At 44.7% G+C, this 26840-nt stretch overlaps 1 protein-coding gene across 2 annotated transcripts; it reads right to left on the bottom strand.

The window, feature by feature from the left end:
- Nucleotides 1-762: 762 nt before the first annotated feature.
- Nucleotides 763-26567, bottom strand: LOC121401524. Of its 2 annotated transcripts, none has more exons than XM_041586614.1 (2): nucleotides 25411-26567; nucleotides 763-990 (listed from the first exon to the last, which is right to left on the bottom strand). In XM_041586614.1, the coding sequence occupies exons 1-2, from the start codon at nucleotides 26276-26278 to the stop codon at nucleotides 968-970; spliced, it is 891 nt and encodes a 296-aa protein (XP_041442548.1). In that variant the 5' UTR covers nucleotides 26279-26567; the 3' UTR covers nucleotides 763-967. The 2 variants fall into 2 exon arrangements, with proteins under 2 accessions (XP_041442548.1, XP_041442542.1); XM_041586608.1 differs by lacking the exon at nucleotides 763-990 and adding an exon at nucleotides 15648-16085.
- Between the last annotated feature and the right edge of the window lie 273 nt (nucleotides 26568-26840).

A 26840-nucleotide genomic window follows, 5' to 3' on the forward strand; every position in this document is an offset into this window, starting at 1 on the left:
AGATGATTTGGGCTTGGCTTGGAGAAGAAGCCTAGAGGTCCAGCTATATAGGAAGAATCCTTCTTGCTCCCTGCCCAGCTTTGTAAGTTATGTCCCTAGTGTGTGATCCACCAGAGGAAAGTTATTGGAAGGCACCAGTGTCTGTTCCTCTGTGTGAGGACAGGTCCTTACTGTGAGCCAGCTACATGGGTACAACTGCCTTCTCCAAAGGAAATTAACTTTGGGGCAGGTAGTAGTACCTGGGGTGGATCAAGAGCATTTGAAATGGAGTGTGGGACTGGTGGCTCTTTAAAGACTGTGCTAATGAGTTAAACAGAACCACAGGTCCCCAGTGCAGGGATTCTAATTGCATTCATAATTGTTGCTTGCTTCATCTTTATATAAAGTTTATTTTTTTTTCCTGCAAAACTTTTTGTGATAATTATTTCCATGTGGAAATCCCCTGAAATGTACTCCTTAGTGCCCATTAGGTGGAGGCCAATACTGTGAATTCCAATTCCCCGTATATTTCATAAGCAAAGAGGTACAAGTGTGCTGAATTATCACAGGAATCATGCCAGAGTTAAAGTGAGTGTGATCCAATTCTACAGGAGTTTGTCAAGAAAGGGTTACAGGTACTGTATGATGGAGATTAAAGAGGAATGGATATGATCATACAGATGTCTGAAAAGGGCAGCACACAAAATTAGTCTGAATATAGTTTAGCAGGATGTTCTTTTATTCCTTATATGTTTTTGGTTTATAGCTAAAACTAAGGGACAAAGGTCCACACACTCATTGTGGTTACTACTCTTGGTTACATGGTGTTTCTGTGCTGTTATTTCTTTGGGAAATCATTGTTTGTACTTTCCATTTTTATTATTTACAAGTTGTGTTGGAGATCTCTCCCTCAGGACACCAGATACAGTCATAGCAGCAGGTAAACATTCCAGACCTTGGGGCCTTTCTGAAGCCGGGGACACAACTGTCAGAGCATTGAGATCTGGGGACCTAATAAAAAGAAACATCAATTGCAAAAAGATATGCTCAGTAATGAGGTCAAATGGATTGTTGTCAGAAATACTGATAAAAGATTGACTGATTTTAGAAGCCACAGCTTTTTTGATGTAAGTTTTAGCATTCATATGTAATAAAATGCAATACATTTCCACAGGAGCAGTAACCATGACAACCAATAAGATGTTTGCTGTTAAATCAAGACCAGTTAATGCTACCAGCTGATTGGCTATTGGTGATTAATCTAATAGCAAATTTTGCCTTTTAGTCTCAGTTCATCCATCTGCCTCTAACAACCGCCTTTTGCTTTGGGAGGAGCCCTCCGCTACTCAGATGCCCCACGTTTTCTCGTGAGAGGACGCAAAGGGAGGAGTTCTGAGCAGGCAAGGGAACCAGGGTGTAAGAACAGATGGACGGGATCAATCAGTGCATAGTCAGGGGACAGACTGAGATCAATACCTTGAGAGCAGCATAATAACAGAATCGGTATCCAAGTCATAGTCAGGGGCAGGCAAAAGGTCAGGACAGGCAGCAAATATCAGAGTCAGAAGCAGGCAAGAAATCACACATGAAAATCAGATCCAATTCACAACCAGGATCTAAGCAAACAGAACCTACGTTGGGAAGTGTGTTCTTGCCCATGGCCCCTTTAAATATTAACATTTTGCTCCACATGCAATGACGTCCACTGGTGCATGCGCACAAGAAAGACCTGATTGCAACGATTGTGTGCACTTGGGTCCTGCAGGCTTCCCAAATGCCTTCACACTGGACCACCAGGGACCACTAGACCACCAGATACTCTTACATTACTGCCCCTCTAGAGGGGGCCACCAGACTCCTAGACTTATTGGGAAACTTGGCATGAAATAGGCATGAATATCAGAAGCAAGAAACCCAAGATCTCTCCTCAGGACCATAACCCCTCCAGTGTACTGGATACCGTAATTTGCCTCGGGATAGGCGAGAGTCAATTCGTTTCTGTACTAATTATTCATAACTGGAGGAGGAGAGTGCTGATGCACAGATCTGGCAGACTTCAACAACGAAACATAAAATTATTATTAAATTTACGTTTGGGCTGCAGTTTGAGATGAACAGAAGCAGGATTAATAATGTAAGAAACAGAAAAAGGACCAATAAATGTTGGTCCTAATTTAGCAGAAAATAATTTTCAAAGGAATATTCCTAGAAGACAACCAGACTTTATGAGACATTTGTTTGTGGGTGATAAGGCAGCTAGAAAAGGACAATTCAGTGGCCATAATCAATCAAAAAGCCCCCCAAAATTTGGAAAGAAATTGAACCCCTCTATCCCGCAACCAAATTCAATGGGAGCACCATGAAATTAGAATATACAGATGCAGCCAGCCTGGTTTGTACGTTTGGCACGCTGTAACTAAGCTGGATAGGGCGCCCTATTCGCGCTGAAATGAAGATCCTCGCGCTGCCTTGATGAAGCAGAAAGATTTCCACTTCGTTTCCTTGAACTGCAATTCTTTAAACAGACACCAGGTGGCGCATGGAACACTTACGTCATAGGACAGAACGTATTGCAGAGAGAGATCCTTCTGGTGTGCAAACTTCTCATGTCTAGCACTGAGCTCTATTGTAGCCTAATGAATAGGACTTGAAAACTGCAGGTCTTGAGTTCAAAACCTGTAACATCTACTTTTTTAATTAATGTTTGTAAAGGGCAACTAAGCCCAGTATTGACAAGCCACTTTTAAAGGGGAACTAAACCCAATATACGAGATCACACTTTTTATAGGGGAACTAAACCCAATATATGAGATCACACTTTTTAAATGGGAACTAAACCCAATATAGGACATCCCACTTTTAAAAGGGGAACTAAACCCAATATAGGACAATCCACTTTTTAAAGGGGAACTAATCCAAATATATGACATCCCACTTTTTAAAGGGCAACTAAGCCCAATATACAAGATCACTCTTTTTAAAGGGGAACTAAACCCAATATATGACATCCCACTTTTTAAAGGGCAACTAAACCCAATATCTGACACCCCACATTTTAAAGAGCAACTAAGCCCAATATAGGACAATCCACTTTTAAAGGGGAACTAATCCAAATATATGACATCCCACTTTTTAATCGGCAACTAAACCCAATATATGAAATCCCACTTTTTAAAGGGCAACTAAACCCAATATATATCATCCCACTTTTTAAAGGGCAACTAAGCCCATATACAAGATCACAATTTTTAAAGGGGAACTAAACCAATATATGACATCCCACTTTTTAAAGGGCAACTAAACCCAATATCTGACACCCCACATTTTAAAGGGCAACTAAGCCCCAATATAGGACAATCCACTTTTTAAAAAAGGGGAACTAATCCAAATATATGACATCCACTTTTTTAAAGGGCAACTAAACCCAATAAATGAAATCCCACTTTTTAAAGGGCATCTAAATCCAATATCTGACATCCCACATTTTAAAGGGCAACTAAGCCCAATATACAAGATCACACTTTTTAAAGGGGAACTAAGCCCAATATACGACATCCCACTTTTTAAAGGGCAACAAAGCCCAATATATGAGATCACACTTTTTAAAGGGGAACTAAACCCAATATATGACATTCCACTTTTAAAGGGGAACTAAACCCAATATATGACATTCCACTTTTAACTCTTTCAAGTAGTACTTAAATGTCACCAAAATCACCAAATTTAGGAAAGGCTTGTGACTTGGTGCTTTGGAGTACAAAGACATGCATACCCAATTTGGATTTGCAGGAATGTGTACTTTCCAAAAATATGTTTTTTTGGGTTGAACTCACTTTTTTCTACTTTTGCCCCCCCCAGTGATGTAAATGTGTTGATTTTGCAGTACTTGAAAAGACCAACCATATGGGGGGTCTTCATTTTGGGGCCTGTATATACCACGTGCTTGGGGTGCACTTATATGTATTGGGCATCCCACAAATCCAAACTTATGTGCTGCTGCCCTTAGTGCCTACCATTGACACAAAGCAGAACAGCAGGAATTGGGGCTGTTGATGTTACCTGCCCACCCCCTCTCCACCATGTCTCAGTGTCCTGCTGGGAAGTGTAAACTGGTAATTAGCATATGTTAAGAAGGAAACAAAAAGTAGCAGCTAGCTTTCTGATTGTTGGGATTGCCTGTGAGAGGAGTGGGGGATGGGTTTAGAGCAAGGTGATCTCAAGTTACAGCTTCAGACAAGCATGTGAGGAGTCTCAGCAAATGGAGCTCTGAATTACAGAAAACCTGTCTCCCATAGACTCCAATAATCCAAATTTTTAACGAATGATTTCCTTTTTCTGTGTAATAATAAAACAGTAGCTTGTACTTCATCCCAACTAAGATATAATGAATCCTTAGGGTAGGGGCACACGGCAGATTCAGGTAAATTTAGTCGCCTGGTGAATTTGAATTTGTAAGTTCGAGTGCATAGGATAGACTTGCAAATTTTAATCAAATTTAAATTGAATATGATTCAAATCTTTCACAAAAAAATTAAAAAAATCTTTTTTCCAAAAGTCCACCAAACTACTCCAAATTGATTGTAGGAGGTCACCCATAGGATAGAAACACAAATTTGGCAGGACAGACTGCTGCTTACAATGGGGATCAGATAGGATCTGTGCAGCCACTGGGACAGAATGTTCTGTTTATACAGATAGCTAGAATCTCAGCTGCCAATAAAGCAGGACAGGATGCTGTTACAATGGGGATCAGATAGGATCTGTGCAGCCCACTGGGACAGAATGTCTGTTTATACAGATAGGCGTAGAAGTCTCAGCTGCCATAAGCATTACAGGACTGCTGCTTACAATGGGGATCAGATAGGATCTGTGCAGCCACTGCGACAGAATGCTCCATTATACAGATAGCTAGAATCTCAGCTGCCATAAAGCAGGACTGTTGCTTACAATGGGGATCAGATAGGGATGTTTTATTTAAAATAAAAACAATACAAAGCATAACAAAATCAAAGTATATCAAAATTACATTATATTACAATATGTACATTATTTACAAAGAATTTGACCAGAGAAATCAAAGTTCAACCAATTTTTTTCATTTAAGCTTTTTTTTCTGAATCTCATTGACTTTAATAAACACATTTTCCCTTAATATTTTACTTATTGTTTGGTCTATTGATTGATTGTCCTTTCCCAAAGGTTTTCATACATCGGATAGACCACAGATGGTATCGAATGACTGACAGTATAATAAATACAGTCTCTTGGTTTATAGCGGGTGCTTCCTATGAAATGATCCCATAGGCTCTTTCTGCATAGTCATTAACACATATATTATAAATACCCAACACCTTCAGTACACCCTCATATAAACTGTTTGACACCGAACAATCCACCAAAAGTGCTCTTGGACTCTCCTCCACCCCACACCCCAGGGACACTCTTTTCTTACATGACTCAGATATTTCATGTTGCCCCGCACGTACAGCTTGCCCTGCAGTGTCAGCCAGGAGTTTATCACCCAGTTTTGGGGGGAGTCTCACGCTGTTTAAATACTTTAGTATCTCCTCCCAGGGTTTTGCTGGTACAGTCTCTTATAGCCCAGTGGGACAGTAAAGAAGGAGGTTAGTACCCCTGGCATAGATTTGCTTCCTTGGGTTGATGTTATTTCTTCTGCCCCAATGTCCCACCTCTTTATTAGCTTAAGGGCATGGCAATGTGTGGTGGGAAATAGCTCTGTCTTACACGGACCTCTTTCGCCCTAGCCGCCCTGCAGCCAGTCCACGATAAAAGACGATGCCCAAGACCTGATACAACTTTCCCACAGAAAGCTTGTTCCTTGAGTCAGACCCCCAAAGTTAAACTTTAGGAACATGACACCAAAGAAGGTCACAGGACAGACCATCCCCAAACCTCCCTCTTTCCTCTGCAGGAACGTTACCCCTCTTTTGACTGGGTTTAGCCTATTCCCCCAGATCATCTGGAAGAATAAGCTATAGACTCGAGCATAGAAAGATTCTGGCAAAGGGAACACACAGGACACATACAAAAACAACGGGATCAGAAAAGTCTTGATAAGGTTAACTCTTTCCCTATAGGTCAGCTTCCACCCTTTCCAACGCTGAACTTTTGCCAAAACCCGGTATCCAACTTCTCTTCCCAATTTAGCCTGGCATTATCTTCCCTCCAAATTTAACCCCTAGTATTTTTTACTTGAGAGGAGGCAACAGGGAAGGTTCTTAACTCCAAAACTGGGCTCATCCTCCAAACTCCACAAAGCTTCCGACTTTTCACTATTGACGCAGAGACCCTGAGGCCTCTAAGTAGCTTCCTGATGCAACAGGAGACTCTCTCCACCTCTTCAGGCTTTGAGATAACCACCGTCACACTCATCCGCGTAGGCCACGCAACCTCAGGCGCTGACCACTGGGTGCACAGATACCCTCCAAGTTACCTTCCTGCAGCGACCTAAGAAATGGATCTAACGCGAATGCATACAGCAAAGGACTCAGAGGGCACCCCTGTCTTACTCCTGCCCCAACCTGGAAGTCCTTCACCCTCCAACCCGTTAATCAGTGGGAAGCCTCTCGCCCCTTTGTACAAAACTTTTATCCAACTAATGAACTGAACCCGGGATACCGTATTTAGACAAAACAGCCCATAGGTACTGGTGATTCACCCTATCAAAGGCTTTTGACTGATCTGAACACAGAAAGTATTTCCCCCCACCTATGAGCTTTGCATAATTCCAGAGCCTCTCTAATAGTAAAACAGCTCCAGAAATGCTCCGCCCCTTCACCGTGCAGAACTGACAGTCCAGACAATAAAGTGCTTGAAAATAAACTTAAAACGAAAGAAAATAACCTTTGCGAGAATCTTTCTATCTGTATTTGAGCAGGGCAATCGGCCTCGCAGTTCTCAATATGCTTCTCGTCCTTTACCTTTTGACAGCAAATCAAAGAGGAAAACTGCATAGATGGTGGGAGGTCCTCCTTCCTGTAAAACAACAGTTAAACACCTCAAACAAGTGCCGGAGCCAACAGATCTTTAAAGGTCTTATAGAATTCTGATGTTAAGCCATCCAGACCTGGAGCTTTCTTATTCTGCAGACTCTCTTTGCCAACTTTACCTCCTCCTCCGTGATTTAGCTGTCAAGGGGGGAAAAAATCCAAATTATTTGTGTCAGGCCTGGGGTCGTCTCTAAGAAAGCTGTCATCCTTTCCCCTCTCCAAAGTTCTCTCCCCAAACAAAGCAGCATAGTAGGATCTCACGACCTCCACTATTCCCTCCCTTGTCTTTTGCTCTTTACCCTGGAAGTCAATGAGACCCCTCACCCAGTTTCCTTTTAACTGACTCTTTACAGTTCCTAAAAGGATCTGGGGAAATTTTCATACCCAGAATCCCTCTCAAGAACCAGAGACCTCTGGCGGCTGTACTGATACTGCTTCATTGGTTCTTTAACTGGGTCACTTTTTCCCCCACCACCCCATCCGAAATATAGGACTCCAGCTTCCTTTCTCAGGACTGGTACTGCCATTGTCTATTTCCCTCCCTTTTAACAGATAGGGACTTGAAGAAAGCCCGAAATGACCTCACTTGGCCTCTTCCCACCACTGTGTTGGTGAATCATAAAAAATCATTTCCGACAGAAATATTTTGTACAACAAACTCACAAAAAGGTTTTTGTTTCCTCATCCTTTAGTATTTCTAAACCTAACCTCCACAGACCTTTACCAACCCCCAGACTATCTGATACCCCATATTCAAAGAAAAGAACCAAGTGATCAGAAAACCCCCACTTCAATCTCCTTAACCCCTGAAAAAGGGGCACCAGCCTTAATATAAATCTGGTCAATTCTACTACTGCGGGAGCCACAAAATACGTGTGCTTGGCCTTCCTACCCCCTTCAGTAGCCACATCTACCAACCCTGCTGTTTGGACCACCTCATTGAGAAATGCTCCCTCATATTTCCTATACATACCAGATCTATCCCCTGGCCCTGTCACTTGGTTGAAGTCCCCGGCTAGGATGACTGGCATTGAGGTGTGCAAATATTGTCTCATTTCTCTTATGAGTTCCTTCCTCTCCACCACTGATTGGGGCCCATACATATTAATTAATCTTAGATCTTCCCCTTCTATCTTAATATCAAGTAACAAACACCTGCCCATTTTAACCTCCACCAACCTCTTAACTTCAATTTGCCTGTCACCATTAAACAGAATCCCCACTCCTCCCGCCTGTTCCTCTGCTATGGACCAAAATGAGGGCCCTTTCTGCCAGTCCTCTTTGCATTGTAGATATTGGTATCTATTAGTTAGGTGAGTCTCCTGAACAAAAATTATATCTACCACCAAGGAAAATAAAAACTCAAATGCTACCAATCGTGCCTTGGGAGACCTAATGCTTCTCACATTAAGGGTACAAAAAGAAATTGGGGAACCCATCATGTTTTAGGGAGTTTTGCTGAAGACTCTTCCCCTCCTTCCCCACATCTCTTAACTTGCATCCCCTGAGATTCATCCCCTTCTACAAAAACCAGAAACTCCTCCTCAAAGGAACCTCCTTCCCCAGAGTCTCTCTCCTTCCTCTTTTTCCCCTGCTCTTCCCACAGTAACTTCTAGAACTTCTGGGATTCTTGGAGTCTGGCCTGCATCGGGTTCTGGGGATATTCTTCCTTCTTTTTGTTTTTCGCCTTTCTTTTTCTTTTTCTTCTCCTCTCTGTCCCTTTCTTCCTTCTCTATCTGCCTTTCTTCCTCCTCCTCCTCCTCCTCTGCCATCTCCCCCCAACTCTTCCCACCTGGGAGGGTAAATCTGTTTGATGTGCTCACACCTGCCTTAACAACCATCTTTCCCTGTTGTTTATTCCCCTTTGCTCCTACCACAGTCCAGTCCTCCTTCTCTGTCCCTTTCTCCTTCCTTTCCTTTCCCCTAGTTTCCTGAGGGACTGCAGGCTCCACTACTCCTTCCACCCTGGTCTCCAACTCCATTTCTTCCTCATGCCCCCTCCCTCCTCCCGCTCCTCCTGAAATTCCCGCTCCAGATTAGGGCAATCTCTGACAATGTTATGCCAAGCATTGGGGCAGTCCTGTGTGTATGACCCAGAGCATTACATAGGTTGCACCTGACCTCATTACATTCCTTGCTGGTATGGCTTTTAGCACCACACAGAGCACACACCTTGGTTTCACAGTTAATGGCCAAGTGTCTGTTTGACCCACACTTAAAGCATTGGCGAGGTTGGCCTGGGTAAAAACAAACCCCCCGTTCTCTTCCTATGAAAAATGAGTTAGGGAGGCGCTTGGGGACATTGTAATGAACCTCTAGTTTCACTTGGGCTTTCCATCCTCCTGCCCAAAAACCTTCCTCATTATAGATCTTGATGAGAGGGGTTAGTACTGTGCATTGTCTCTTTAACCAAACAAGGATATCCTCAGGGGGGACTGATTAGTGTTTGAAAATGATGGTTACATTTTTGGTTTCAGGACGTGAGATTGGGATTGCCTTAAAATTTTCCCACTCTTTTGTGTTTTTCTTTTGGTCATAAAGAGCCCAAAACCTCTCCATCCCCTGGGACAATTTAAAGCTGAGATCATATTCAGTAACAGAAATATCAAGAAAAGCATTGACATCATTGGTAGTGAAACCCATAGACTCTTTCACCAAGTTACGTGCCACATATCTCCAACCTGCGGAATTTGTCTCGCTCCCCCTCCCATTTAATTCTCACCACATTGCGCCTCTTAAACACCGGCCCATCAAAGGATCTATTTAGCCCAGATGAGTTAGCGAACAGCCTCCTCCTTTCCCACACATTCACAGGTGCTTGGCTTCTCTCTTGCCCAACCTCTGGAGCAGCCTTACTGCCCCCCACAGTCCCCTCTCCCATCCCCCCACACCAGCACTCTCACCCCCTGTACCCCTTCACTCACAGCCTCTCTCTCACCACTTGCCCCACTCACCACCTGCACTCACACTCACACACTCTGGCTGCACAACAACATTCCAAGCAATGTAGTGTGGATTAGCACACCCACCTTCTAGGTCAGCAAAGATATGCCTGGTGCACGTGGGTGGAGGCTCGGCAACCCCCCAAAGCAGTAGTGTAGAAAGAACCTCACGGCACACAGGTCTGCATGAAGTTTTCAGTGATTTATTGAAGCGGAGTGCACTCCGCTTCAAGAAATCACTGAAAACTTCATGCAGACCTGTGTGCCGTGAGGTTCTTTCTACACTTCTGCACAACAACATTAGCAGAGATATTAGAGGAAACTTTAGAAGAAAAAACGTTTCCCTTTTTCCATCTGCTCAAACCTTTCCCGGTTCTTATAAATCTCTTCCCATGGTTTAATTATAAGGAAAGTCTTTTTAATTTCTTCCTCCAGTTCCTCCAACTCTTTATTGTACATAGCAGTCTTTTTTATTCTCTGCCCTCTTAACTCTCCAGTCGCTTTGGCAGCCAAACTAAGTTCTTTTGCAATCACATTATTTAGTTCTTTTTTCCTCTGCTGCAAAAACTCCATAGTCTTTAGAGCTTTAGCAATTGCCTCCTGATTTACAGAGTCTTTAGAGGTGGGAGACCCCAGAAAAGTCTTTAGAGACACAGTCTGTAGCAGCAACAGTCTCATTAGAGGAAACCCCCTCCCCCACACAGGCAATTAAGGAAAAGTCAGTTTGTTTGTTACCTGCAGATTTCTCCTCCCAGCACCTGTAAAGCCACAGTCTCTGCCAGGTAGTCCCAGTCCATGCTTGCCTCCATTCCTCCCTCTGCTGAAGCAGCAGCAGTCCGGTGCCATTTGTGGGGGGGTTCCCTGATTCTTTGCTGGAATCTTTCCTTTCTTACTGTCTCTGCTGGACTCTCTGCAGCTTTCACTGGGGTGGGCGGAGCATCCCCTTTGCTGTGCACAAGCCTGTCTCTGCTTCCAAAATGGCGTCCTCCTTCCCAAGCACATGGCCGGCCTCCATTACAGCAGTGCAGCTGGTACCTATTTTCTCCCTCAGCTGGGGGTCACTGTCCATAGCAGCAGCTGCTTGTGTGTCAGTACAGCCGCTTGTACCTTCCATTTCCCCCAGCAAAGCACCGCTCCCCTCTGCTCCCTGACTGATGCAAATACCAGACCAGGGGCTCCAGTCTACGCTGGCCACAGGACTTTCCTCCTCCATAGCTATGGGGGGACCTGCTTGTTCCTTGGGGGATGCTCTCTGGGACACAGGTAGCTTGGGATTCACCCAACCTTTGCTGAAGCTCCAGATGCAGAGACTTGTAGTTCCGCAACATGTTGCACAGGGGGCTCAGATGCCGCAAACCCAGACAGACTTGACTCAGGGACCTCATCCAGCTTTTCTTCCTCCTCACTCTCCACAGACACCTCCTCCACCTCCTCCTCCTTTGGCAAAACTTTCCCTTTCTTGTTCACTTTCTTTACAGTAGCAGCCATTTTCTTTTCTGCACCAACTACAGCTTTCTGGCTCACTGCTCACCTGCTGGATCCCAGCCTTGCTCGAGTATTCATTGCCCCTGCTTCCTCAGTTGGGGGCAACTTCTTACCCCATTTCCAAAAATAAATAAATAAAAAAATCAAACAAAAATGAAAAGTAAAGGCTATAAAGCCGCAAAAACAGGTGAGAAATCAACCTCCCCAAACCCAGAAGGGCCTGGGTAAGTCAAGATCACAAGTTCTCTCTCAAAATCACGAGCTCTCTCCAAACACGTCTGCTCCCTACGAGGATCAGATAGGAATCTGTGCAGCCACTGGGAACAGAATGTTCTGTTATACAGATAGCTAGAATCTCAGCTGCCATAAAGCAGGACAGGACTGCTGCTTACAATGGGGATCAGATAGGATCTGTGCAGCCAACTGGGACAGAATGTTTCTGTTATACAGATAGCTAGAATCCTCAGCTGCCATAAAGCAGGACAGGACTGCTGCTTACAATGGGGATCAGATAGGATCTGTGCAGCCACTGGGACAGAATGTTCTGCTTATACAGATAGCTAGAATCTCAGCTGCCATAAAGCAGGACAGGACTGCTGCCTTACAATGGGGATCAGATAGGATCTGTGCAGCCACTGGGACAGAATGTTCTGTTATACAGATAGCTAGAATCTCAGCTGCCATAAAGCAGGACAGGACTGCTGCTTACAATGGGGATCAGATAGGATCTGTGCAGCCACTGGGACAGAATGTTCTGTTATACAGATAGCTAGAATCTCAGCTGCCATAAAGCAGGACAGGACTGCTGCTTACAATGGGGATCAGGAGGATCTGTGCAGCCACTGGGACAGAATGTTCTGTTATACAGATAGCTAGAATCTCAGCTGCCATAAAGCAGGACAGGACTGCTGCTTACAATGGGGATCAGATAGGAATTTTTTATTTACATAGATTATAAAAACCCTTTTACAAAATAAGGCACACCTTCAAATTACAAGCATGAGGCAAACACTAATTAATGAGAGTCCATTTGTGGCAGTTCATGTAGTATGTGACACCAAACCACCCAATCCACCCTCCAGAGGATAGTCAGAATCCATTGTCCAAACTCTGTCCATACTGACATCCTCCCCTCCCTATAATAAAGGACATTCATATTCAAGTCCAGAGTCTGCTTGAAATGTCCTCGTAACACACTCCCTCCACCCTTACCCCGTCCCCCACCCAAAACAAAGGACCCCCAAGGACAGAACAAAGCAGTCAGTAATTCTCCTCCAAGGTGTACATAATAAAATAATAAACATTGAACAAAACGTCAGGTTTAAACTAAACATTTGAATATGAAATCCCTCCATGAAGAAATATTGGATGAGGATTTCGATCTTTCCATCTGTCTTATAAAACATAACTCTCTGAGTATAAAGGACACTATCCTCTCTGCACTCATATCCATCCCAAAAGTGTATTTGCAACGACCCTGCCAAAGGTGATATTTGTAGGCAGTAATAATGAGGTACACTGTCTCCCTTTGATATGAAAGGTCTCTTGCCAAAACACAATATGCAAGTTCAGCATAGTTCAGGGAACTTAAAGATGGGGCAGATATGGCCTGGGAAACTTGATGAAGGACATTGCTTGAATTGGGACACTGCAAAAGAAAATGCTCCTGGGTCTCCTCCACACCACACCCCCAGGGACAATTTGTATCTACTGCAGACAGGTATTTCACATTCCCCCTAACAAAGAGCCTTCCCTGAAGAGAGAGCCATGCCAGATCAAAAAACTTTGGGGGTAATCTCTTACTGTTTAGGTAACGCAGACTCTCCACAAGAGTTCCCCCTACACAGTCCTTCAAGGCCATTGGAACAGCAAAATAGACACTCAACACCCTCTTATAAAGATCACGTCTGGAGGCTGTGCCAAGTTCGCCTATCCTAATGTCCCAAACTCTTAAAAGCTTCAGTGCGGCAACAAAATGCAGTGGGAGTTGACCATGTCGCACCCGCACCAACTTCACCCTATCGCCTTGTAACCATTGCCCTATAAAAGGGGATGCCCAGGCCCTGACACTGTTTTCCCACGGAACATCAGTTCTTTGGCCCAGATTCCCAAAATTAAATTTCAAGAAAATTGTGCCAAAGAAGGCCACAGGACATAACATGCCCAGCCCACCCTCTTCAGTCCGCAGGTAAGTGATCCCTCTTTTGACATGATTCAGCTTGTTCCCCCAAAGGAGCTGAAAGAACAAGCTGTGGATCCTTACATAGATAGCTTTTGGCAAAGGGTAAACGTAAGACACATACAGGAGGATAGGAACCAGGTAAGCTTTGATGAGCTTCACTCTTTCTCTATAGGACAGCTTCCAGTTTTTCCATCGCTGTATCCTTAAGTCGACAGCATCCAGTTTTGACTCCCAATTTAACCTGGCATTATCACCCCTCCCGAATTTGACCCCTAGAATCTTTATTTCACTGGAGGCATGCTGGAAATCAGGGAGCGGAAAATCCGGCTCACCATCCAAGGTCCAGAAAGCTTCCGACTTATCAGCGTTGACCAGAGAGCCTGAGGCCTCTGAGTAACTTTCGATAACCCCGGCCAACATCCCAACTTCTTCAGGACGGGAGATGACAACCAAGACATCATCCGCATAGGCTACCGACTTCAGGGGCAGGTAACAGGGGACCTGGAAGCCCTCCAAATCCAAAGCCTGAACTCCACGAAGAAATGGGTCAATCGCAAAGACATATAGCAGTGGACTAAGAGGGCAACCCTGGCGTACCCCAGCCTCAACCCCGAAGGTTTCACCACACCACCCATTGACAAGTGGGAAGCTTTCCCCCTCCTTATACAAAACAGAAAGCCAATCAACAAATTGGTCCGGGATGCCATACTTACGCAAGGTCGCCCACAGATAATCATGATCCACCCTATCAAAAGCCTTAGCTTGGTCAAGACCTACCACATACTTCCCCTTATTTTGGGCTTTACATGTTTCAATCACTTCTCGTACAGATAAGACTGCCCCAAAGATGCTCCGCCCTTTCACCGTGCAGAACTGCTCACGGGACAATAACGTGCCTGAAAATAAAACAAGCCTAGAAAAAAAACCTTTGCCAAAAGCTTCCTATCTGTGTTCAAGAGGGCAATTGGCCTCCCAGTTCTTGACATCTGTAGGATCCTTGCCCTTGGATAATAACACCAAAGAGGAGATTCTCATGGAGGGAGGCAAAATGCCTCTTCCCAGGCAGTCTTTAAAGACCTCCACAAGAATCGGGGTCAAAAGGTTCTTAAAAGTTCTATAGAATTTGGCTGTTAGGCCATCTGGACCTGGGGCTTTCTTTAATTTTAGCTGCTCAATTGCCTTTTTGACCTCTTCCTCTGTGATGTCCTCAATCAAGGGTGAAAAATCCAAATTTTTCAGGTCTGGACCTGGGGTTCCCTCCAGAAAAGCTTTCATCCTTCCCCTATCCAAAACCTTACTTCCGAACAAACTAGCATAGTAGGTTTGAACAACTCGCAGGATCCCACCCTTAGATTTCTGAACTATACCCTGAGAGTCCTTCAAACCAACAATCAACTTCCTCGTCACAGCTTCCCTGCAATTCCGAAAGGGATCCGGGCAATGGAATCCCCCATAATCCCTCTCCAGAACCAAGGACCTGTAACGACTATACTGATGCCGTTTGATCTGAAGCTTTAGTCTGGAAACTTTCTCCCCAACCACCCTGTCCGAAAATTAAGGATTCAAGCTTTCTTCGTAGGGTAAGGTACTTTTTATACTTGTTTCCCTCCCTTATAACAGATAGTCTGCGGAAGAAGGTGCAGAATGACTTCTTGGCCTCCTCCCACCACTGCGACATTGAGTCGAAAAACACAATCTTTGTCAACTCACACTGAAGGAGTGCCTCAAAGGAGTGCTGCACAGACTCACTCTCCAGGTATCTGAACTCAATCTCCATAACCCCTACCTTTTGTTTGGAACCGAGGAGACCACCCAGCAAAAAGATAAGGCAAGGTGGTAAGAGTAATCAACCAAGATTTCCTCAGTCTGTGTAAAGATCTCCTCCTTTCGAACAAAAGCCATGTCAATCCTGCTGCTTCGACCTGCACAATGGTAAGTATGCTTTGACATCCGACCACCATGGGTAAAGACATCAACCAAGTCTGCTTGCTCAAGTATGTTTTTAAGAAAATTACTTTCATATTTGTCAAAAGAAAGCCTTGATCTATCTTCTGCTCTAAGGACCTGGTTGAAGTCACCAGCCATGATGACTGAAGTGGAGGTATGGAGATATGGCTGAATTTCCCTCAAAAGGTTTTTTCTCCCATGCCCAGACTGAGGCCCATAAACATTAATAAGTCTCAGTCTGCGTCCTGCAACAGAGACGTCTAATAGAAGACACCTGCCTACTTCCACCTCTATAAGGCGGTGCACAAATATTCCAGAAAAGCCTTTAAACAAAATACCAACACCGCCCCAGGTTCTGCAGCAATTGAAAAAAAAGCTGGACCCAAAAGCCAATCTTTTGATGCTTTCTTGATATCTGCAGTGGTGGTCAGTCTGGTCTCTTGCAAGAAGATGATGTCAGCTGAGGTGTGGCTTAAGGCTTCAAAGGCTTGATATCTTGTACTGGCCACTTTAATGCTTGCAACATTTGTTGAAATAAACCTGGGGGGGCAAGAAGCCATAGTTAAGTGTTATTAAGTTTCTTGTGCCTCCTCCTCCTTCTACTCCTTCTCTCATCCTGACTATCATCTTGATCACCAAATCTTTTAATCTGTGTACCAGATGGGATTGGATCATCATCTCCTAACGATATCATCTCACTTGCATCATCAGATAAAGCCTTATCATCTTCCCTGAACTCAACCGAGACAATTTTCCTGCGGACTTGCAATTTGTTACATTCCATGTCAGACCCTGAAACAACTTCCTCCTTTCCCTTACTGTCAGTATCGCCTTCAGCACCACTATCTGTACCCACATCAGCCTGACCATGACACTGTTTCACACTTTGTTTGTCTTCCATATCTATCCTTTCCAATTCATCTTGCTCTTCCATAGCATCTGCCCAAGATTTTTTCTCTGCCAAAAGTTCAAATTTGTTTTCTAGGCTGATTTGCATAGGTGGAATGTATTTTGGAGGGGACTGCTTTCCTGAAAGGTCTTTGTTCTTTATTACTGTCCAATCTTGTGAGAAAGGGGACTTACTTAAGTCTTACTGGTGGAATTACCTTATCTGCTGGTTCACAATTTCCCTTTCCAGACTGTGCAAGAGGTTTCTGTCTCTGGGGAAGAGGCTGTATTCCCAAAGGCTGAATGATGGGGGACTCTTTTATAGAAACTGGCAACTCATTTTTTGCTCCCTGAGACAAAGAGGAAACAGTCAGGGGAACAGAATCTCCTGCATCTCTTGCCACAGCTGACTGATCTTTTACAGTATCATGAAGCTGAGATGGGGGAATGACCGATGGTTGTGAATCAGACTGGAAATAATCCATCTCATCCCTTATCTCTTCCAACAAATCCTTTGCCATCTCTTCCTCTAACTGAGGGCAGCTCTCCATTATGTTATGAAGAGCCTCTGGACAAGCCCTATGTGAGTGGCCATAGCTTCCACACAAGTTACATTTCACATCATTGCAATCTTTCCCTGTGTGTCCTACATCACCACATAGTGAACACTTGACCACTGCACAGGCACTTGCCCGATGTCGGTAAGAACCACATTTGAAACAGGCCCTTGGCTGACCCGGATAAAAAACCACCCCTCGCTCACTACCAATGAAGACAGAGTTTGGAAGATGCTGCGGCACATTATACCTCATGTACAATTCCACATTAGTACACCACCCACCTGACCAATATCCATTATTATCAATGTCCTTCTTCAAAGGGGTAAGCACCTTACAATGATGTCTAAGCCATATTAGAATATCCTCGGGTGGGACACAATCATTCTTAAACAAAATGGTGACCTTCTTTGTCTCAGGTTTAGTGATTGAGATGACTCTAAAGCTTTCCCACAGGCCTGCATGTTTAAAGCTGTCATAATCCTGCCAAAAAATTTTTAGGGCTTGTGATGTTTTGAACACAATGTCATATTCTGTGTCAGAAAACTTTATATAAGCCTTGACGCCTGCAGGTGTTAAAGTACTTTGCTTAAGCAGCATCTCCTTGGCTATCACATCTCTAGAAGGCATTTGTTCCTTATCACCCTCCCACCTGAGCCTAATCACATTTTTTTGCTTGAAAACCGGCCCAGTGATATTGTTTTGCACTCCAGGCACCCTCACCCTATTCAGTGGCCTATTCCAAGCGTTTGGTGGAGGTGGTGGGGCCACATTTCTCCTGCCTGCACTTTCTGAAGGAATTGACTGCTGACCATTTGGTCTTCTTACAGAGGAAGAAACAGGTGCAGAGACAGAACTTGGCTGTGCGGAGGGCACTGTAGGCAGAGGATTCTGAGAAACAGCTGGAGTAGTTAAAGGGGAAGTTGTTATTGGAGAAACTGTAAGGGCTGGGGAAAAGGTTGAGGCCATAGAAGAGGTGGTGAGTACAGGAGAAGAAGATGAAATAGAAATTAAAGCAGCAGTACTTAAAGGGGTGGTACAAGGAACAGGTTGTATCACATCGGCCAATGAATTAGCATCACCAAGCACAGATTCCACACACTGCCTTTCAACACTTTCACAGATGTCTCCACCTCCACACTCCATATCATCACTTGCATTCACACAGTCTGCTCCAGCCTCCACTCCATCCACTCCATCCTTCCCAGACTCTCCCACACCAGCAGCTGCCGTCAATTCCTGCTCACTCAGCTTCCCATGCCCCAGTGCCAAGGACATTGGGGCACTCTGCACAACTGCAGAAGTCTCTGTATTATTGGCTGATGGTTGAGTGAAGGTCTCCTTGGATGCTGAGGGCTGATGGGCACAGTCATTCTGGGAAGTAGAGGGAAGGGAGGGAAAATCCTGTTCTGAGAAAACAAAGCTTTCCTCTTCCTTATGAGCAGATTGGCTTCTCTTTCCCATTTTATCTTCTATATTATTTGCCTCATCCAAGCTGAAGATAAAATTGGGTGCATGTATCTGAGCAACAACTGATTTCTTTGGTTTCAGCTGGCCAATCCTTCTAGTCTCCTTGTCACTATCAGAAGTAGATGAAGCAGATGCAATTTGCCTCATGGACCTGTATTTAGCCGGCTGTTTAAGAGCTTGCCGAGAGTCCTCAAACCTTCTCCTGTTTGTATAGACTTCAGAAAGGGGACCAATTTTTTTATAATTCTGCAAAATCTGTTTTTCTAAGGTTCTGAACTCTTCATTTATTTTGTTGACTTTTGCTAAATAAAAGTCTTGCTTCTCCACATCAGCAGTTGAATAGTTATAAAATGCTTTTTGCAACTCAACTTTAATTTTTTTTTCGCTGCAGCTCCTGCTAATTTGCCAGTTTTATTAATTCAACCAGTTCATCAGTGGTAGGTGTTTGATCCTGGTTGTGACTTGAAACAGCATACTGTCCCTTTAAGAGGCTTTCTGCTTGGGGTTGTTCATTTATATCAGAACAATTGTTTCCCTCTGATGTGGGAGTACCAAGATGGCTGTTCCCTGTGAGACTCCTATACATCTCTACAGAGGGAGTAGCAATATGGCTGCTGGAGTTTGTTCCTACTGCCTCCCCTGACTCCACACCAGCTCCAGACACCACCCGCACCCCCGCACATGAGGCAGTTTTTGTTACCAGAGCATGGGGTGCTTGATGCCTCTCAGGGGAAGTTTTAGAAGCAGCCATTCCTCCCCCACAATCAGCCACTGGAGACTGCATGTCGGCCGCATGGTGCAAAGCAGCTGCTGCATATTCAGCCCCTGATTGTTTGCTGGGTTTGCTCTGTGCTGCCTCTCCACCCGCAAACTCACAGTCTTCCCCTGACACAGATTTCATAGAGGCAAAGAGATCAGGAGAAATAAAATGCTGACTGCTTTCCATTTTATGTTTTAAGACACAAATATCAGAACTGACATTTTGCACACAACCCTCCATGTTTGTCACAGATACAATTTCTGCTTTACTTTCCATTTGTCTTTCTTTACCAACAATCTCCTTCCTTCCCTCCCTCTCACTCATCACACACTTTACTTCCCTGTCAGGCGTTTTCACAGCACTGGCAGCTGCCTTTCCCAAATCCTCCATGTCTGTGGAAGAAATCCTTCCCAAGGAAACCGATCTTGACCTTCTTGCTGCTCCTTTCCTTTCACTCCCTGCTGCTTTACTCCTTGTCTGCACCGTCCTGGTGGATCTCACACCTTCCAGTGTAGGCCCCAAGGCCTGGGCCTCACGCTGGGGGTTTGCCCGCCCAGGCCTTGCATGGCCTGGGCTGACACTCTCCATCCCTCTGGTTCTATGAGAGCTCTCTGATGCACGACTGCTTTCACTGGGGATCAGATAGGATCTGTGCAGCCACTGGGACAGAATGCTCTGTTATACAGATAGCTAGAATCTCAGCTGCCATAAAGCAGGACAGGACTGCTGCTTACAATGGGGATCAGATAGGGATTTTTATTTAAAATTAAAAACAATACAAATGATAACAAAATCAAAGCATATCAAAATGACACTATATTACAATATGTACATTATTTACAAAGAATTTGACCAAGAGAAATCAAAGTTCATCCAATTTTTTTCATTCACACTTTTTTTCTGAATCTCATTCACCTTAATAAACATGATTTCCCTTAAGATTTTTTTTATTGTTTGGTCTGTTGATTCATTTTCTTTCCCAAAAGTTTTCATACATCGGATATTCCATAAATGATATCGAATGACTGACATTATAATAAAAACAGTTTCATGGTTATAGCGGTGCTTCCTATGAATGATCCCGTAGGCTCTTTCTGCATAGTCATTAGCACATATATTATAAATACCCAACACCTTCAGCACACCCTCATATAAACAATTTGACACAAAACAATCCACCAAAAAGTGCTCTTGACTTTCCTCCACCCCACACCCCCAGGGACACTCTTTTCTTACATGACTTAGATATTTCATGTTGCCCCGTACATACAACTTGCCCTGCAGTGTCAGCCAGGAGTTATCAAATTGCTTTGGGGGGAGTCTCATACTGTTTAGATATTTTAGTATCTCCTCCAGGGTTTTGCTGGTACAATCTCTTATAGCCAGTGGGACAGTAAAGAAGGATGATAGTACACGGGCATAGATTTGTTTCCTTGGGGTTGATGTGATCTCTGCCACCCCAATGCCCCACCTCTTTATCAGTTTAAGGGCATGGGCAATGTGTGGTGGGAAATAGCTCTGTCTTATACGGACCTCTTTCGCCCTACCGCCCTGCAGCCAGTCCATGATAAAAGACGATGCCCAAGACCTGATACAACTTTCCCACAGGGAGCTTGTTCTTTGAGTCAGACCCCCAAAGTTAAACTTTAGGAACATGACACTAAAGAAGGTCACAGGACAGACCATCCCCAAACCTCCCTCTTTCCTCTGCAGGAACGTTACCCCTCTTTTGACTGGGTTTAGCCTATTCCCCAAGATCATCTGGAAGAATAAGCTATAGACTCGAGCATAGAAAGATTCTGGCAAAGGGAACACACAGGACACATACAAAAACAACGGGATCAGAAAAGTCTTGATAAGGTTAACTCTTTCCCTATAGGTCAGCTTCCACCCTTTCCAACGCTGAACTTTTGCCAAACCGGTATCCAACTTCTCTTCCCAATTTAGCCTGGCATTATCTTCCCTCCCAAATTTAACCCCTAGTATTTTAACTTGAGAGGAGGCAACAGGGAAGGTTCTTAACTCGAAACTGGGCTCTTCCTCCAGACTCCACAAAGCTTCCGACTTTTCACTATTGACCAGAGACCCTGAGGCCTCTGAGTAGCTTCTGATGCAACAGGAGACTCTCTCCACCTCTTCAGGCTTTGAGATAACCACTGTCACATCATCCGCGTAGGCTACGAACCTCAGGCGCTGACCACTGGGTGCACAGATACCCTCCAAGTTACCTTCCTGCAGCGACCTAAGAAATGGATCTAACGCAAATGCATACAGCAAAGGACTCAGAGGGCACCCCTGTCTTACTCCTGCCCCAACCTGGAAATCTTCACCCTGCCAACCGTTAATCAGTGGGAAGCTTCTCGCCCCTTTGTACAAAACTTTTATCCAACTGATAAATTGACCCGGGATACCGTATTTAGACAAAACAGCCCATAGGTTACTGGTGATTCACCCTATCAAAGGCTTTTGACTGATCCAGACAAAGAAAATATTTCCCCCACCTATGAGCTTTGCATAATTCCAGAGCCTCTCTAATAGTAAAGACAGCTCCAAAAATGCTCCGCCCCTTCACCGTGCAGAACTGACAGTCAGACAATAAAGTGCTTGAAAATAAACTTAAACGAAAGAAAATAATCTTTGCGAGAATCTTTCTATCTGTATTGAGCAGGGCAATCGGCCTCCAGTTCTCAATATGCTTCTCGTCCTTACCTTTTGACAGCAAAATCAAAGAGGAAAACTGCATAGATGGTGTGAGGTCTCCTTCCTGTAAACAACAGTTAAACACCTCAACAAGTGCCGGGGCCAACAGATCTTTAAAGGTCTTATAGAATTCTGATGTTAAGCCATCCGGACCTGGAGCTTTCTTATTCTGCAGACTCTCTATTGCCAACTTTACCTCCTCCTCCGTGATTTTAGCCGTCAAGGGGGAAAAATCCAAATTATGTGTGTCAGGCCCTGGGGTCGTCTCTAAGAAAGCTGTCATCCTTTCCCTCTCCAAAGTTCTCTCCCCAAACAAAGCAGCATAGTAGGATCTCACGACCTCCAGTATTCCCTCCCTTGTCTTTTGCTCTTTACCCTGGAAGTCAATGAGGACCCCTCACCAGTTTCCTTTTAACTGACTCTTTACAGTTCCTAAAAGGATCTGGGGAGATTTTTGTCCCAGAATCCCTCTCAAGAACCAGAGACCTCTGGCGGCTGTACTGATACTGCTTCATTTGGTTCTTTAACTGGGTAACTTGTTCCCCCACCACCCCATCCGAAATATAGGACTCCAGCTTCTTTCTCAAGGACTGGTACTGCCATTGCCTATTTCCCTCCCTTTTAACAGATAGGGACTTGAAGAAAGCCCGAAATGACCTCTTGGCCTCTTCCCACCACTGTGTTGGTGAATCATAAAAATTATTTTTGACAAAATGTTTTGTATAATGAACTCACCAAAAGGGTTTTTGTTCCTCATCCTTTAGTATTTCTGAACCCATTCTCCACAGACCTTTACCAGCCCTCAGACTATCCGATAGCCCATATTCAAAAAAAAGAACTAAGTGGTCAGAAAACCCCACTTCAATCTCTTTAACCCCTGAAAAAGGGACACCAGCCTTAATATATATCTGGTCAATTCTGCTACTGCGGGAGCCACAGAAATAGGTGTGCTTGGATTTCCTACCCCCTTCAGTAGCCACATCCACCAACCCTGCTGTTTGGACCACTTCATTGAGAAAGGCACCCTCATATCTTCTATACATACCAGATCTATCCCCTGGCCCTGTCACTTGGTTGAAGTCCCCAGCTAGGATGACTGGCTTTGAGGTGTGCAAATACTGTCGCATTTCCCTTAGGAGTTCCTTCCTCCCCCCCACTGATTGGGGCCCATAGATATTAATTAGTCTTAGATCTTCCCCTTCTATCTTAATATCAAGTAATAGGCACCTGCCCATTTTAACCTCCACCAACCTCTTAACTTCAATGTGTCTGTCACCATTAAACAAAATCCCCACTCCTCCCGCCTGTTCCTCTGCTATGGACCAAAAAGAGGGCCCTTTCTGCCAGTCTCTCTTTGCATTATATACATCATATACATTAGTTAGGTGAGTTTCTTGGATAAAGATGATATCTACGGCCAAGGAAATTAGAAATGCAAAAGCTACCGATCGTGCCTGGGGAGACCTAATGCTTCTCACATTAAGGGTACAAAAAGAAATTGGGGAACTCTTCATGTTTTAGGTAGTTTTGCTGAGGACTCTTTTCCTCCTTCCCCACTTCTCTTAACTTGCATCCCATGCGATTCATTCCCTTCTACGAAAACCAGAAATTCCCCCTCAAAGGAACCTCCCTCGCCAGAGTCTCTCTCCTTCCTCTTTTTCCCCTGCTCTTCCCCAGTAACTTGTAGAACTTCTGGGATTGGAGTCTGCCCTGTCTCGGGTTGTGGGGATATTCCTTCTTTTGTTTTTCGCCTTTCCTTTTTCTTCTCTTCTCTGTCCCTTTCTTCTATCTGCCTTACTTCTTCTTCTATTTTCTCCTCCTCCTCTGCCATCTCCCCCCAACTCTTCCCACCTGGGAGGGTAAATCGGTTTGATGTGCTCACACCTGTCTTAACAACCATCTTTCCCTGCTGTTTATTCCCCTTTGCTCCTACCACCGTCCAGTCCTCCTTCTCTGTCCCTTTCTCCTTCCTTTCCTTCCCCCTAGTTTCCTGAGGGACTGAAGGCTCCATTACTCCTTCCACCCTGGCCTCCTGCTCCATGTCTTCCTCATGCCCCCTCCCCTCCTCCTCCTGAATTTCCTGCTCCAAATTAGGGCAATCCCTGACAATGTTATGCCAAGCATTGGGGCAGTCCCTGTGTGTATGACCCAGAGCATTACATAAGTTGCACCTGACCTCATTGCATTCCTTGCTGGTATGGCTTTTAGCACCACACAGAGCACACACCTTGGCTTCACAGTTAATGGCCAAATGCCTGTTTGACCCACATTTAAAGCATTGGCGAGGTTGGCCTGGGTAAAAACAAACCCCCCTTTCTCTTCCTATGAAAAATGAGTTAGGGAGGTGCTTGGGGACATTGTGTTGAACCTCTAGTTTCACTTGGGCTTTCCATCCTCCCGCCCAAAAACCTTCCTCATTATAGACCTTGATGAGAGGGGTTAGTACAGTGCACTGTCTCTTTAACCAAACAAGGATATCCTCAGGGGGGACTGACTCATGTTTGAATATGATTGTTACATTTTTGGTTTCAGGACGTGAGATTGGGATTGCCTTAAAGTTTTCCCACTCCTTTGTGTTTTTCTTTTGGTCATATAGAGCCCAAAACCTCTCCAACCCCTGGGACAATTTAAAGCTGAGATCATATTCAGTGACAGAAATGTCAAGAAAAGCATTGACATCATTAGTAGTGAAACCCATAGACTCTTTCACCAGGTTACGTGCCACATACTTCCAACCAGGGAATTTGTCTCGCTCCCCCTCCCATTTAATCTTCACAGCATTGCGCCTCTTAAACACCGGCCCATCAAGGGATCTATTTAGCCCAGATGAGTTAGCAAACAGCCTCCTCCTTTCCCACACATTCACAGGTGCTTGACTCTTCTGCACAACCTCTGGAGCAGCCTCACTGCCCCCCACAGCCCCCTCTCCCATCCCCCCACACCAACACTCTCACCCCCTGTACCCCCTCACTCACAGCCTCTCTCTCACCACTTGCCCCATTCACACTCACACCTGCACTCACACTCACACTCACTGGTTGCACAACAACATTTGCAGGGATATTAGATGAAACATTTGAAAAATAACTTTTCCCTTTTTCCATCTGCTTAAACCTCTCCCGGTTCTTATAAATCTCTTCCCATGGTTTTATTATGAGAAAAGTCTTTTTAATTTCTTCCTCCAGTTCCTCCAACTCTTTATTATATATGGCAGTCTTTTTTATTCTCTGCCCTCTTAACTCTCCAGTCACATTAGCAGCCAAACTAAGTTCTTTTGCAATGACATTATTTAGTTCTTTTTTCCTTTGCTGCAAACGCTCCATAGCTTTTAGTGCTCTGACAATTTCCTCCTGATTAACACAGTCTTTAGAGCTAGAAGCCCCAGAAAAGTCTTTAGAGACACAGTCTGTAGCAGCAGCAATAACAGTCTCGTTAGTGGAAACCCCCTCCCCCACACAGGCAATTAAGGAAAAGTCAGTTTGTTTATTACCTGCAGGTTTCTCCTCCAGCACCTGTAAAGCCACAGTCTCTGCCAGGTAGTCCCATTCCATGCTTGCCTCCATTCCTCCCTCTGCTGAAGCAGCATCAGTTGGTGCCATTTGTGGGGGGGTTCCCTGGATCTTTGCTGGGTTCTTTGCTGGAATCTTTCCTTCCTCTCTTTCTTTGCTGGACTCTCTGTAAGTCTCACTGGGTGGGCGGAGCTTCCCCTTTGCTGTGCAGCTTGTCTCTGCTTCCAAGATGGCGTCCTCCTTCCCAAGCACATGGCCGGCCTCCATTACAGCAGTGCAGCTGGTACCTGCTTCCTCCCTCAGCTGGGGGTTACTGTCCATAGCAGCAGCTGCTTGTGTGTTATTACAGCCGCTTGTACCTTCCATTTCCCCCAGCAAAGCACCGCTCCCCTCTGCTCCCTGACTGATGCACATACCAGACCAGGGGCTCCAGTCTGCGCTGGCCACAAGACTTTCTCCCTCCATAGCTATGGTGGACTCGCTTGTTCCTTGGGGGGTGCTCACTGGGACACAGGTAACTTGGGATTCACCAACCTTTGCTCCAGATGCAGAGAGCTGTAGTTCCGCAACACTTTGCACAGGGGGCTCAGATGCCGCAAATCCAGACAAAACAGACTCAGGGACCTCATCCAGCTTTTCTTCCTCCTCCTCACTCTCCACAGACACCTCTTCCACTTCCTCCTCCTTTGGCAAAACTTTTGCTTTCTTGTTCACTTTCTTTACAGTAGCAGCCATTTTCTTTTCTGCACCAACCACAGCTTTCTGGCTCACTGCTCGTCTGCTGGATCCCAGCCTTCCTCGGGTATTCATTGCCCCTGCTTCCTCAGTTGGGGGCAATTTCTTACCCATTTTCAAAAAAAATAAATAAAGTCAAAAATAAAAATAAAGAAAAGTAAGGCTATAAGCCACAAAACTGCTGAAAAATCAACCTCCCCAGACCCAGAAGGGCCTGGGTAAGTCAAAATCACAAGCCTTGTCAAAAATCACGAGCTCTCTCCAAACACGTCTGCTCTCTATGGCGATCAGATAGGATCTGTGCAGCCACTGGGACAGAATGTTCTGTTATACAGATAGCTAGAATCTCAGCTGCCATAAAGCAGGACAGGACTGCTGCTTACAATGGGGATCAGATAGGATCTGTGCAGCCACTGGGACAGAATGTTCTGTTATACAGATAGCTAGAACCTGCTTGTCTGTATGAGCCCTTAGTGATCTTAGATGAATCTCTGCTCAAAGAATTGAAGGCCTTGTAAATGAATTTGAATGGTCTGACACTTGAGTACTTAGCACATGGTATAGTATAACACACACAACCCCCACTCCTTCCTTGTTGTTTGGACCCTATTGTGCATTCCTGTGTCTAGGAGTTTGGTACTAATTATATCTAAGCAAAGTACTGACCATTAATTGC

This window comes from Xenopus laevis, chromosome 1L, assembly GCF_017654675.1.
Source record: "Xenopus laevis strain J_2021 chromosome 1L, Xenopus_laevis_v10.1, whole genome shotgun sequence".
Lineage (NCBI taxonomy): Eukaryota > Metazoa > Chordata > Amphibia > Anura > Pipidae > Xenopus > Xenopus laevis.

Coding starts and splice junctions, on each gene's coding strand:
- LOC121401524 (XM_041586608.1), bottom strand. CDS start 26,278: ATGGGTAAGAAATTGCCCCCAACTGAGGAAGCAGGGGCAATGAATACC. Junction 16,086..25,410: donor GCTGGAGGAGAAACCTGCAG/GTAATAAACAAA, acceptor TTGCCCCCCCAG/GTTTATTTCAACAAATGTTG.